The following is a 14,406-nucleotide window of genomic DNA, read 5'->3' as shown; positions in this document are numbered from 1 at the left end:
GCACCATAGTTCCCGTATCCGAACACAAGTCTTACAAAATTGGAATGTGAACTTGCTTACCTTGGTGGAATGTGCACATCACATCTGATGAAACGAGATCTGGCCCTGCCAGGTATGCATTTCGCGCAATTGATTGATTTAAAGCAGTTAATATGGTCGGCTAATTTGAACACGTACATCTTAGGTGACAATCCGTCGGAAGACTTTTCCAATGTGGAAGAAACAATTGCGGCTCATGCGACCCTGTTGTCGAAGGGATTAGCCATTTCAGATTCTGTATTTACCGTCAATCAAGCGTTGGACTCATATCTGCCTGTCGGGTGAGTACAAGAAAAAAAAATTGATTTCGAGAGTGGTATACAGTCCAGTGCAGCCACGTAGTCATTTTGAAGCATTCTCTCTATTATTGAGAATTTTATTTACCGAAATCTTCCAAAGTTTAACGAAAGTCTTTCGGTAAATTTAAGTAATTTTTTGGAAATTTAGCTAAAGTCGGTAAATCGCGGTTATTCCAGTAAACAGAATTACCAATGACACTCTAAAAATTCTGGTCGCTCAGCCTTTGCGACCAAATTGTTATTTATGAACTCGAGAAATGTGAAACCAGCAAAAAATTGAAAAACACTTTTTTAGGAAGACCAGTCCGGCCCAGTAACTTATTTGCAGCACTCTAGAATTTGGAGAATTTTTACCCAAAAAAAACTTGTCAAAAAACTAAATTTGTCATAGTCACGGGGGCCACGATTCAATGCATAAATGTTGCGAACATAAGGAAAGCTGTGCTGGTTTTCACTATTCTTTGATTGTACAAATTCGATTGTTCCATTAATGACTGTGAATATTGAGTAATTCCATAAAAAATCTTTAATTGACGACAATGGGCTGCATTGCATTGTGCGTTGCCTATTTTAGTGAGAGAGATTCTTCTAAAAAACCACCTACCGAAATCGGACCAATTTCGTGTGGGATGGATATTTATAGCGTTTGAAAGGTCTTGGCCTAAGGAATTCGAAACAGGCACTCAGATAGTGTCTAGCCACAGCGCTCCCACAGTGTCCTATTTTCCTACATTGTCATACATTTTGAAAATTCGTCCTACTTGTCCTATACTGTCCTGCGAAGGACATTTTTGCTAAACCATTCTCATACATTTCTATAAAAATAATGAATTTCGAATGGATTCACACATTGTATGAATGATTCGCAAAATTGTTCGACTTCCGTTAGTGATTCATTAGTGGTTGGACTAAGCTTAATCCGTCCTTAACTTCTATATACTCAGTGAAGAGTATAACCTGAAGTGAATCACAGCGAGCTGGCGTTCCTAATCTTCATTCCACAGCTGATGCCTATCAAATGAAGCTAAAACGAGCCATCAGAACAGTCGGAACGTTTGCTGCGACTGAGCCCCGTACAAACCCGTGTATCTATTGCGTATGTGACCCTAGTGCGTCTGTCACCCTACTTTGACCGTAAACCTATTGCGCCGGTTAATGTAGTTAAAGTAAAATTATTATGTAATGTGTACATCTTACAAATTGCGCATAGCGCAATTACGAAGCCCCGTACGACGTTCCTTTCAAATGAAACAAAAATTTCAAATAGCCCTGAAATTTTAATTTTTTTGAGTATAAATACTCATAGGGCCTAGTATCGGCCTCAGTCCGAGGACCCAAATTTAAAAAATTTTTCAACTACATTCTATTCGGCCTTTGATTACCTTCCAAATGAAACCAAAATTACGAAAAACGAATGAAATTTACTCGAGTTCTATGTAAAATACACATAGGGCCCTAGTAGTGGCCTTAGTCCAAGGACCCAAATTTAATTTTTTTTCAACAACATTCTATTCGGCCTTTGAATTCCTTCCAAATCAAACAAAAATTACGAAAAACGAATGAAATTTACTCGAGTTCTATGTAAAATACTCATAGGGCCTAGTAGGATTTCACTTCTAAGGCCCTAACTCACGGTCCACTCACCCGATTTAAAAAAACTTTTTTTCCTGGATTGGTATTGACAATACCTATCACTTGCCATGTCATTTACATTTCCATCGTTTGTTTTGCCATAAATATCACCAAAAGACCTTAAATCACTTAGGTGGCCCTAACTCACGGAGGGCCGACCCGAATATGCCCATCTTCGAACTTAACCTCACTATTTCGACTATCTTTCAGGGAAAAAAAAATTTTTGAAATCGGATTGATTTACTCAAGATATCGACGTGACGGACAGGCAAAATTTTTATTGCGGATTCGTCATCTATGAACATAGGCAAACACTTTGCCCTTACCGTCTGCTTCGAATTCCATCAATTACACACGGCATCGTAATCCTATAAGCCCCTTTGTACTTCGTACGGGGCTAAAAACAAAATAAAATAAAATAGGAACAAACAGAGTTTAGACACTCTTCCCTTACACAGGACTCACGTTAAGTGAATGACCTCGAGAACTAGCGGCGGTCCAAAAACCAGAGTGGACTGACTATCTTCAGTTGTTTCCGCTAGCATCTTACACAAGACAACAGTAAATCTTTCAATTGAACTAGCGTTAGAAAGTTTACATAAGTGATTGCCATCTACTGATGGAAAATCGAGTATCAAAGAAAGCTACAGTCCCAAAAGAAAATGAGAAGTAGAATATAGAACATAGTCACAGTCAACAAATGAATCTTGTTCAATGGAGTTATATTTGATTCATAGGACCACAACACTGGTCATGATATTGGAGATTTCAGGTTTTCATCATTCCGAAAGTAAGCCATAAAAGTCTTGAAATTGGTGCTTGTCAGCACGAAGAAGTCAAGCCTGAGTACGAGAAAAGAGGAACAAGAAAGGTAGAATGTCGTAGTTAGGTCGGACACCGAAATACAAATATGAACTGTGAAGAAGTCCTATCACTCTTCATGTGAAAATATTGTCCTATATGTCCTACCGAAGGACAGGAAATTTTTAGTGGGACCACTGAGCCAGCATTGGTTGCTGGTGACAGGGTCGATAAAAGTCATCAAAGGTCGATCAATGGGTGTTTATTAGACTCATTTTACGGCCGTTAAATATCTGTGATCTGGAGTCAGTGGTGAAAGGAGTCAAAATCTATGGCAGGTCTGTGTCGGTAGTGATAACTTCTAATGTGCAACTAACATGCTCTGTTTCCGTTGATGCCTCATATGCCTCTAAACGTTCTTCAAGAATTTTGATAATTTTCAAAAATCTTTTTTACCAAATTTTGGAATTTAAAGTAATGTGAAACATGCTGGCAATATGGAACGGAGTACAGAAGTACTTAAGTACAGAAGGGAAAGAATTAAGATCCCCCGTTCCAGATTGTCAAAAATTCTGCAAAATTCCTAAATTTCAGAGTTTTATGGAATAAAATTCCTAAAATAGGTTTTGATTAGCTGCTGTGTGGATCAGTCGATATTCTACTCCAGAAATGATTTGGTAAAGACAAATTATTCTGGAAAGTTTTTCCTTTTTCAGGATAGTTTATTCATTCATTCATTTTAAATAATTTTCACTTAAATAACACATATGTACGGCCTTCTTATAGAAGTTATAAAAATCACAATTCGTATTAAAAATCAAAAAAACAAGAAACAAAACCAAACAACGGATATCTCTCTTTATAAGTCAGTCTTCAAAAGCCCTGCATTTTCAATTTGCATAATGATCTGCGTTTCACGGTACGTTTTACCTTCGGGCATGACCACATTTAATTGTCTAGCCCGTCTGCGTTTCAAAACGACTACCGTAACCGTAACGGCGACAATTATGGCCAATATCAGAAACACAACGACACCGATAATGATGTACATCAAATACGATGCTTTGATGCAAAGATGACTGAATATGTGCGAGAATGTATGGTAAACGGTTGGGTCTTCGGCTAGCGTTACATCGTCCACTCTGAAGTACAACGAGTCACCATGATCCATGATAAATTCACTGTGCGACAAAACTTCGGCTCCCGCACACGATACGGGATTGATGAAATGGATTTTGGAAATTTTCATCCGAAATGCTGTCGAAAATACCAGCGTGACAGTGACGTCGGGTATACTGACGGTGTTCGAAATGAATTCGAATTCCATCGGTTCACTGTGATGGTTAAAGTAGCTGGGATGTAGACTTATAGCTGAAAGGGAAGCGATAAATTCATTTGATGTCTTTAAAGACCACGTCCATCTCAACTCACATCGAAATGCTGTACTACTCAACGATAGTATGGTATTGTCCTGTATCAGTACAGACTTTTTCACTGGCATTTGTAGGCTGGCACCAATCAATTCTTCAATATAGTTCCCTTGAAACCGAAAGTCATTCACTTCTGCGGAATGGGTTGGTAAATTGGTAAAAAAAATCGAACAAAAATACGAATCGACAAGTTTACCTTGAAACATGAATGCGCCGGAATGTATGGTTGTGAAATTTGAATTGACTATTGAGCATACATCGTCGACGGTCATATCATAAACAGCTCGGGACGGAATCGGTGACGAGATGGTTACATTATCCATCACAAACTGGTCGACGGTGAATTTCTTTAGTGCCTTGAATCGAAATTATTGTTCTGATTAACTGGACAGTTTGTTTTGTATATTGTAAGCTGGTCGGGTAGTACTATAAACTGTTCAATTGAAACAACTCAACGCTGTTTTGTGAAGAACTTGAAATTTGTCACTCGTTCCATGATGAACAAAGGAATGTCGATACCTCAATCGCTATATCTTACCCCTCATTCAGTAATTTTATCACTTGTTACGTCATTTAGTCACAGATCGTTATCCACTCAGTTGTGTTTGTCAACAAATTTTCACTCACCTGTCCATCGATTCGTCCGATAATCGAATTTCTTATGTACAATCCGAACGCCTTTTGTACCAATCCATTGACTGCGAATGCACGTATCGCCCCGATACGGCAACTATCGAACGCAATGACGTCAACATTACCATTTATGGTATGTGATGGTACCTCTTCGATTATTGTCTGTCAGGGGTAATAAATAATGAAATTTGCAGAACGTGCACGCATACACCCACACCCAATTTCGTTATATTGATGCTGGAACTTACATTGGAAAAGTTCAATCGTACGCGATTCGATGGCAAACGCACCGGAAAATCTAATGAATATGTGTCCAGTATGAGATCTTCAACGTTTGTAAAACTGACCCGTGACAGCATCGACAGACTTGCGAATGTTCCGCTTTTTATGCGCAATATCTTACAGTTCAAAACTCGTATTTGAAATATGTTACCATCCATGAGAGGCAAATACATCCTCTGTGGGAAAAAAGATTGGATAAATAACAGTGATTGTGCGCGTCGAACCTATAGAGAGTAATCCATACCTCATTGCGAAATCCACAATTGCACGTACGTCCGCCGTCGTCATTGTCAAATGTACACGGTGCTTCGATTTCCAGATCAGTGTGGATCGCTTCCCATTCGTCGAAGCAATTGACTCCTATCAACAGTAGACAGACCGTCACACAATACGTTTTCGATTGGCTAAACATTGTCAACACACATTGCTTTCAGTCGGTTTCAATTAGTTTCAATTTTCGTTCAATTTTTCTTTGCGACAATTTTCATTTTTCCAACACAAAACTCTGCTTTTCTTTATCATTTAATCACTGTGCCATTTTGATGATTAATTTTGCATTTTAGGCTGTCTGTTTTGAGTCAAACGAAAAAGTAAACACAAATGGAATGAATATGAACTGAAAGGAAGAACGATTTTCTGGCGAAATGTGTGTTGTAAGAGGTGTGAATAATCCACTTCTTATCGCTGATTCCAATGAAAACAAAAATGTGCAAAGATAAGATTAGGATGTTGTGTGTGTGTTGGGTACGCGTATAACACAATAAATTTACGACTGTTTACGACATTCAGACATTTTCTGTTCAGATATGAAGTGATCCAATAACCAATCATTGTTTGGAATGTAATTCAATAGTTTTTCGAGCCTTGCGTTCGGTGTACAAAATCTCTCTTATCAACAACAATTTTTGAAATTAATAATTGTCGATTGAATTGTGTTCTCGGCTAAAGTAACCTAAATAAACGATCGAACGATAATAGAACTTTGAGTTAATCTCTGTCGGGTGACCAGCATATGGTTTACAGTTGCGCAACTTTTGCAAAACAATTGTTTACGAACTGGAAACAGAACATGTCGCCTTTAAATGTATTTCCAGACCCAAGTCAGCCAGTTTTTATTTGCTACATGGACAAAGTAGCTAATTTCGATAAAAGGCTCGGAAGTATACTTTAACGATGATTTTGGGGAAAAATAACGCTTTTGATTTCCCTATCGCTAGGGTCGAACATGGCTTATAACATTACTAGGGTAAACAAGAGAATTGGTTTGGGAAATGACAGCATGTACAGTCAGAGGCAGTGAAATTTCAGCATGAAATTGCTTCAGCTGTTTTTCAGCTGATCAACACATACAATCAAAACCGTTTATACTTGTTTATACGGCTTATAAATTACATAAGTGGGAAAAGTGGGGTTTTCGTGTGAATGTTATTGATCCGAGACATAACCGGGGTCAATAAATACACGAATACTAGACTTTTCATTTTTATCCCCAGTTATGTAATGGATTTAACATGTTTAGGCTGCCGAAAGAAGTGCGTGAAACATGAAAAGTACGGTTTTCGATGCATGTAGCATGTACAACCTTGCGGGTCGAAAATGGTTCGTTTCTTCGCCTACATGAACTTTCGAAGACCTTAACATCTAAAATCCATTACAAAACGCGGGATGGTGTTGAAAAGGGGAAAAAAATATAAATTTTACATTTTCTTGTGTTTTTGTGTTAAATCTCACGAAAAGTCAATTTTTAATTTTTAACAGTAAATTCTGACGAACACGGCAGTGTTTCGTAAACTTTAGTTTACTCTACACTGCCCGTGGTAGGGATCATAATTATATTTTCTACACAAAAGTGTAAATATTGTTTGAGAAAATAGATGTGACAAAACTAACAGTCAAGATTTCAGTGTAAATATAAGGAAATTGTTCCGAATATTTCGTAGTAGATTTCACACTGGTTTGGAGATTTTTATTTTGACGAGTGTGGCGTTTTGACGACATGTGACTATTGTTATTTTGCATACCAGACCCTGCGCAAACGAGTTTTACCGCTAATGTCAACGACGTCAGCGTGTGATGCCGAGATTTCGGTAGGTGTTGCGAGTAAAAGTTATCTTCACCAGCAGTTTAAAGAAAGGCAGAAAGTTTAAACTCTTTGTAGTGGCTGGTTTTTAAGGTTAGTGACTTATGAATATACGAGGGGCACCCTAAAAGTTTCGGGAATCGGGTATTTCCGACGCATAAAAGTATTTAATTTGAACATGTTCGTAAATTTCAACATTTTTTAAGTAAAATGACGTCTTAACATCGTAAAAAAAAGATTTTGTTGTGAGTTGAGGAACATTTATAAAAAGGCTTGTCGGCCATTTTTGAAAATGGAAGAATTCTGAAGTGCTGTTCGTTTTTAATTTTTTCTTAAATAATTATTTTTTATTAAAGTATTTTTATGTTAACAGGTAAAGTATGGTCCATCTAAATGGTAATAAGTCATATACGCGGCCTTCAAATGTTGACACTTCGTAGTAATGCGATAAATTAAAAACATCTAATGCTGACGGATTCAGAGCTCCACAGATCTGCCTCAAAAACCGGTTTCGATAACTGAAAGTACTTTGCTGTTGCATTGGACTCTCAGCTATCAGAAAAGTCATAATTCATGTGAAATAATTTGATATACGCAGATAAAACCAGTTTGATCTTAGTCAGTGTCCCTTGGCAAATTGTGTAGTCCTAGAACAATTTCGCTAAAAACGTTCCGAGAACTTATATTTTTACTGTATTTTTTTCGATTATAAATTCCTCACTTTTACTCAAAGCAAATTAACCAAGAAACAGCCACGATATAGTCCTTAAGGCAAGCAAAATGTGATCTCAAGGTGAGACTTCAGTATCAGGCTTTTTCGTGATTTAAATTTCTCGGCCTCAATATCTCAGAAGCGGAAAAACGTTCTGCCTGGAAAGGGATGGACTTTCATAACTGAAACATAAGCTATTGTTTCACTAGGAAACAGGCCATGTTGCACCTCAAATTTTAGAAATAAACTGATCCATTTTGTAGGGCCGCTCTCGCAGTGATTTTGCGTGTGAATCTAATTCTTTCAATTATCCCGAAATTTCTGATGAAATCTGTTAGGATTTCTTAGATACATATTTTTAGGATTCTTTTATCGAACTATGCTGGTATTACATCGATACTGCGACCCAAACAACAGAAACCCTGGTCTAAACTTGCCAAAGTCGTGAAATTTTAGTTCAATTTTTAATGATAAGCCCTAATGTCTGAGTACACCCTTTTTTCGAGCTGAGTTGGCTATTTACCTTAAAAAATTTTGAAATTTACGAATATGTTCAAATTAAATACTTTTATGCGTCGGAAATACCCGATTCCCGAAACTTTTAGGGTGCCCCTCGTATCAGTAGTCGTTTGTTGCGCACGATATTTTACAAAGTCGAAAGACCTATCTTTAATCTTTCATCGATTAATATAGTGTGATAATAATCTGTTAACTTAAATGAGACTTTGTGAATGTTGAGCTTTTATTCCGTTCGGATTTTTTTTTAGATAAAAGCTTAAAGCTCTCAAAAGCTCATGCAAATTTTTTATTTGTTTTGGCGCAAGCCTGGTTATTGGTCTATTATTCTGGTTATTGTTATAAAAGAGGGTCATAAGTCATGTTGTGCTGTCGGAAATGTATTGCTTTCTTACAGCTTAATTTGAAGACATCGAGTGTCATTCTGTCTGATTTAATGTTTTAATTTGCTAAGTTGAGTTCTGGGTTATCTAGTCTCTCTGCCTGACACTTGTCTTCTGAACAAAGCAGATAAAAGGAAAAAATAATTTTTTATTTTGGATAAGACAATATTTGTTCTGAATATACTTATATCATCATTTCCTGCATTAGGCGACACATGATTTACAATTTGAACAATATTTTTGTTTAACATTTCTCATGCAAAGAATGTGGAGCACCAAACCTTTCAACACATTTGTGTTCTCAGTCAATGTCTATAAAATCTAATTAAATATTTTCCATAACAAAAAAAAATAATGAACAACAAACAACAACCGAAAACATTCAACAGTCTACAGCCACATGTTGGTTATGACGTGAAAATATTTTTTTTTCTAAAATGCTAAAAATAATAAATTCTTCTCTTTTCCGAATGTTCCAACCGTACGTTATTTATGTGTGCACTATTAACCTTGTCTGTTCGATACTCGTTTAGACATTTGTTTAAAAACAAAATATTATCGAAAGCGAATCAGCTCTAAATTACAGTTTATGTCCGAATCTCTCTGTTAGACAATAAAATCACGTCAATTTGGTGATGTACAACTATTGTGCGCGATGACCAAAAATTATCATTCCATCATCAAACTGATCTGTTTGCAACTCGTACTGGGATGTGATAATTGTTTATAATTGGTTTTATGTTTGTCACACCGATATCATGATCACCATTTATCACGGTTACAGCACTTCTTAATCGTGTTAATGATTTTTCATTACTGAAAACATTTTTCGTTTAATATTGCTTCAATTTATCGTAATAGACGAATGGAAGACAATAACAAAAAGTGAAATATTCGTCTCGAAATTTACTTTTGCCCGTTAATACAATTGATGAATGATTATCGAAACAATATTATACGCGCGGTGGATGCCCCCACTCGGATAGATAATTGAATTTTTTTTGTGGGATTTTTTGTTGTTGTTTTGTTTTGGTTTAACTGTTCTTTCTCTAAATTGATTTATAAATAAAAACCGGGCACATGCACTTCTAATGCTTATTGATTACCACTAATTACTTTCGGTAGAGATTTCGAACCGACAAAACGTTACACACGACAAACAAAACAAAAACTGTCAACTCGAAAGGTTATCAATTTCGGTCGTAGTTTTTGTCCCACTCAACACTCCGTTCTGAATAATTATACTGAATCGGGTACTGTAACTGTGTATTAGATTCGGAAAAAAATTGTCTTCTGTTTCTTCGGATTAATTTCTTTTTCTAAGCTAAAAATGATGATGCGAAATACTGTATCCGAAGTTAACACAAACGATTCACTGTCGCGACTAATAAAAAGTTCTTTACTGATATGAACTGTGGAGAATACTGACGTGTTTCAATTCAAAAATTTATTATATTTTCGCTGAATGGTCAATAATGCACCACAAACATTAAGTTTTTTTTTTTATTTAAAATAAACGAATGTATAGCACCAACGACGCAACATTTTGAAATAATATCGGAAGCAAACTAACGCGGGGATAACAGAAAAAAAAGACAAACGAGAAGTAATAAACAAAACAAAAAACTACATAGAAAGCAATTTAGATTTTTGTGACGGTGAACTGTACTTGTATTAATGTCGAGTGTTATTTTTTGTGGATTGAGAATATTTTAAAATAAACATTAGCCGAAAAGTGATCATCACACTTGTCATAAAATAAAACATTGTGTAAACAAAACCGATGATAGAAACAAGTTTATGTTTGCAGTTCTATTGACTTAATAACTTTTTTTTAGTGCTCTCTCCCAGATGATTTCATTTATAGTCATTTTTGGATTAGCTGTAGAGAGGTAATATGAAAAATGAAATCAACGTATCACATTACTCCCATTGGTATGTCGGTGCTGGGAAACGCAAATTAGCCGGTGGAACTTTTTGTTTTTCTTCTTCTCTTACATTCGTCTTCTATCGTGTGGGATAGTTTGTATTATATAGACGACTGTCATGTCATTGAAACAATTTTAATGAGATGGTACAACGCCTCCCATTCAGAAACAGAATCTTTTATTCATTCTAGACACGTAACGAGATCTGTTTCGATGTAAGATGTGAATGAATATATAGAGTATAGAAAGACACTTGTTTCAGACGGCCTGGTAGTAATGGAAAGTTTTGGGGGCTTTAGGATAGAATTTTGTAAGATTTTTTGTTGGAAAATTTGAACATTTTTTAAATGGTGAGTGTATCATGGTAAAATAGGAGGCTAGATCTAGCAAATCTGATATCCAGCCTCTAGATTCATCTAGATTGAAAAATGTTATATTTCGTTAGATATACAGAGAAAGAGAGAGAGAGAGAGAGAGAGCAAAGCGAAATTCGACATGTTTTCTAATTTGGGAGTTGTTGTGATTTGTAATTGATTCCACAAGAATTTCGTTGAACAAATTGAAATCTAGATTTTTATTCTTTTGGTTAGGTCTGTTTACAAACCACAACAACTTCCAAAGCAGAAACCAAGTCGAATTTCACTTTTCTCCCTGTAAATTTAAATTTTGAATTAAAGACGTTGCAGGGTACAATAAATATTACGCATAAAGGTAGAGGAGTGCACGGACTTAAGTAAGGTTTTCACTCAACAAAAAGTACTCATGTGAGAGAGCAAGCTGTCAAGTCAAAACAAAAATTTAAAAAATTAAATTTTGTCTCTCACACGGAGTACTATTTTTGGTAAGTGGAAATCTAGCCTTATTGTACATTTTTGGAAAAAGAGCGTCAATTTCCATCGCCGGTGAATCCCCCAAGGTTACTATTAGTCTATTACTTTATGATTACGTTTACCTCCACGCCGTGTAACAGTAATTTTTATCACTCACACTTAAACACACGGTCTGTGATTATTGATTCTATAATTAAAAATGGAAAAAAATTAAATAGAAAATTTAACAACATTTTCAATTGACTATAATCTGTATGGGCATGGAAGTCAGAAATACAATTAGTGTAAAATACACTACAAACCATTATGAACGCCTCCCAATGACTGTGTTAGGGTGTTTCCGCAATTTTACACGTAAACTGCAAACTATTGTTGTGTTTAACCAGTCGAAAAAAAACGTTGTTGCGAATGAAGCTGTAATGATTTGCCATGAACCATGATGCTGGTGAAGACTAGCTGTGTCTTGGTCACACTCTAACATTTGCCAGAAATCGAATTTATTCTCAAAAATAACGATATTGATGGCATTTTAAAGGGGAAAGAACGGGCTGGAAAACAACGATATTATTTGGTTCATTTAGTGAAGGAGCCAAGTTCAAAAAATTCACCGATGGCCCCGACGTAGTCCATAAAAGTTTTTGAATTTTCGAGGTCAAACTTTAAATTTTAAATAAAAAAAGTTTCCAGAGCTTCGTTCAAAACAATAATATTTTGTGGCTAGCTAAACATAGGTATATTTTTCGAATAAAAATGCGAGAGCACCCGCGACTATATACATGCGTTTCTTACTCCAATAGTATTATCTCCTATGAAATTTAATTAAGTAAACAAAACGATGGATGTAATTATTCCTAGCCTGTAAAGGGTACAACTAGAACTAACTCATCCTTTATTATCCTTATTAACATTAAGAGTGATATCGCCAAATCTTCAGGTGATTTTTTTAACTTTGGAAACAAGCGGTCTCCGATTTTAATGAGTGATAGCTCGTTGGATTCGTCTTTCAATTCTAAGAAACATACGTTACTTTCACTTTTTCTTTAAAAAAATTGTTTTCTTTGAAAAGCGCTCAAAAGTGAAGACATGTCAGAGGGTACCGAAAACAGTTTTTCGGCAATAACTCAAGAAAAAATTATTTTAAATTGTTGCAATGTTGTACGATTGTCGGCCTTGAAAAGACCTACAGGTGGAGTATACGCACCGCTTGGTGCTAGTTGATCCACCAACTTTTTTTTCAAGACTTCTGTAGGCTTGCAGCCCAAAAGTACTGGGTTCATTTATATGTGCAACGATAGTGGGTGAGGCCAGCTACAACACCCCATACTCAGCTCCGTGGTACATCGAAGCTGCAGAGAAGGCGGACTCTCCGAACATTCACTATATTTCTAGTCATAACTCTAGTGGATCAACTAGCACCAAGCGGTGCGTATACTCTACCTGTAGGTCTTTCCGAGGCCGACATTCGTACAACGTTACAACAATTTAAAATTATTTTTTCTTGAGTTATTGTCGAAAAACTGTTTTCGGTACCCTCTGACATGTCTTCACTTTTGAACGCTTTACACAGAAAACAATTTTTTTTAGAAAAAGTGAAAGATACGTGTTTCCTAGAATTGAAAGACGAATCCAACGAGCTATTACTCATTAAAATCGGAGACCGCTTGTTTCCCAATCACCTGAAGATTTGGCGATATCACTCTTAAGTAATAGAACACCCTTAACTGCACCTAATTTTAACTTTGTAGATGAAATCATGATTTTTCAGCTCGCTTCTGTCGTCGGGGAGAGAGAGTTTATCATAATATCTTCGACATTATTTCTGCACTCTAGCCGAGACTCTAGCTCTACATTTGTAGAAGATGTTGCTGTCACAACAATTCAACCTATTATGGTAACAGAAATCAATTTCGAGTAAAAGTTTCTTCTTAAGATTTTTTTCTTCGATGCGAACCATTTTAATTCTAACTTATAGAGTGTTAACGAAGAGATATTTCGGCTCGGTTAAACGGTCTTGAGCGCAGTGTCAAAATGAGAGAGGAAACACATACAAAAGTTGCACCTCGAAAATTCGAACTTTAAATTTTGATTTATTTTCATTCATAAATTTTTAACATAGCCCATAGTCAACAGTCTATAGAGTGTACAGCCAGAATGATTTCTGTCGAACTGGTCTTGGGGTCACGAATCAAAATTTTGCTTGTAAACTTTGCTTGTAGAGCGTCACTCTAACTTTTATTTTCAATTCATGAAATTTGTAACGACCTCGAGACCAGTTAAATCTAATAAGTCTTCGCTCTCGCTAGACGCTCTATTTTCCTTCACCTTGTCTCTAATGCATTTTTTGTACAATTCGCATTTTATTGGCTGGTATACGCCTTACACCCGCACGCAAACAGCTCGATGAACAAAAATAAAACAAACTGCTAGTTTTGCATAACAAACATTAATGAAGGACTTTAAGTCGTCAAGCGTAAACGTTTTGTTCAAAATTTGATCGGGTAACGTGTCAATCTTGATGTTTCTAATCTATGATTGCAACGAAATAGGGTACCCCATTTAATGATTGAACCGGAAGCGTTTGCATGTATGTCACGATAACCAGCAGTGTTGCCTTTTCCATATGGGCCAAATGGGCAAATGCCCGTGGCGCCCGAAGTGGAGCAGAATACAATGGCGCCCGAGGTCCTTAAAAAAAATGTAGCTTTACTAAATTGGCGCCTATTTTTTCAATTGCCCGATGGCGCCCAAAAGCTAAAGGCGGCACTGATAACCAGATTGAACTTTCGAAGAATTTTTTAACAAAATCGTTTGGTGTGAATATTTATCCTCGTATTCGGGATT

General features: G+C 36.3%; 2 protein-coding genes across 4 annotated transcripts in view; one reads left to right on the top strand and one right to left on the bottom strand.

Moving 5' to 3' along the window:
• Positions 1-14,406, top strand: part of LOC119069621 (E3 ubiquitin-protein ligase highwire) — a 74,017-nt gene that overhangs the window by 14,484 nt on the left and 45,127 nt on the right. For both annotated transcript variants that reach the window (XM_037173713.1, XM_037173714.1), the window contains exons 17-18: positions 10-112; positions 185-320. In XM_037173713.1, the coding sequence (XP_037029608.1) occupies positions 10-112; positions 185-320 (239 nt within the window). The remainder of the gene's footprint in view (positions 1-9; positions 113-184; positions 321-14,406) is intronic.
• Positions 3,455-9,915, bottom strand: LOC119069624. Of its 2 annotated transcripts, XM_037173724.1 has the most exons (7): positions 9,718-9,915; positions 5,361-5,684; positions 5,083-5,292; positions 4,829-4,996; positions 4,398-4,557; positions 4,203-4,334; positions 3,455-4,142 (listed from the first exon to the last, which is right to left on the bottom strand). In XM_037173724.1, exons 2-7 carry the CDS (start codon positions 5,526-5,528, stop codon positions 3,631-3,633), a joined length of 1,350 nt encoding a protein of 449 aa, XP_037029619.1. In that variant the 5' UTR covers positions 5,529-5,684; positions 9,718-9,915; the 3' UTR covers positions 3,455-3,630. The 2 variants fall into 2 exon arrangements, with proteins under 2 accessions (XP_037029619.1, XP_037029618.1); XM_037173723.1 differs by lacking the exon at positions 9,718-9,915 and having other exon boundaries at positions 5,361-5,935.

The sequence above is a fragment of the Bradysia coprophila genome (assembly GCF_014529535.1).
Source record: "Bradysia coprophila strain Holo2 chromosome X unlocalized genomic scaffold, BU_Bcop_v1 contig_38, whole genome shotgun sequence".
Taxonomy (NCBI): Eukaryota; Metazoa; Arthropoda; class Insecta; order Diptera; family Sciaridae; genus Bradysia; species Bradysia coprophila.
The sequence above is the reverse complement of the archived record's forward strand: the minus strand, read 5'-3'. Positions and strand labels throughout refer to the sequence as shown.

Bases quoted from the DNA above. Each gene is read 5' to 3' on its own strand.
- LOC119069624 (XM_037173724.1), bottom strand. From the start codon at position 5,528: ATGTTTAGCCAATCGAAAACGTATTGTGTGACGGTCTGTCTACTGTTG. The intron at 5,293-5,360 runs GTATGGATTACT...TTTTTCCCACAG, and splicing joins ATTGTGGATTTCGCAATGAG to AGGATGTATTTGCCTCTCAT. The intron at 4,558-4,828 runs GTGAGTGAAAAT...TTTCGATTCAAG, and splicing joins TCGGACGAATCGATGGACAG to GCACTAAAGAAATTCACCGT.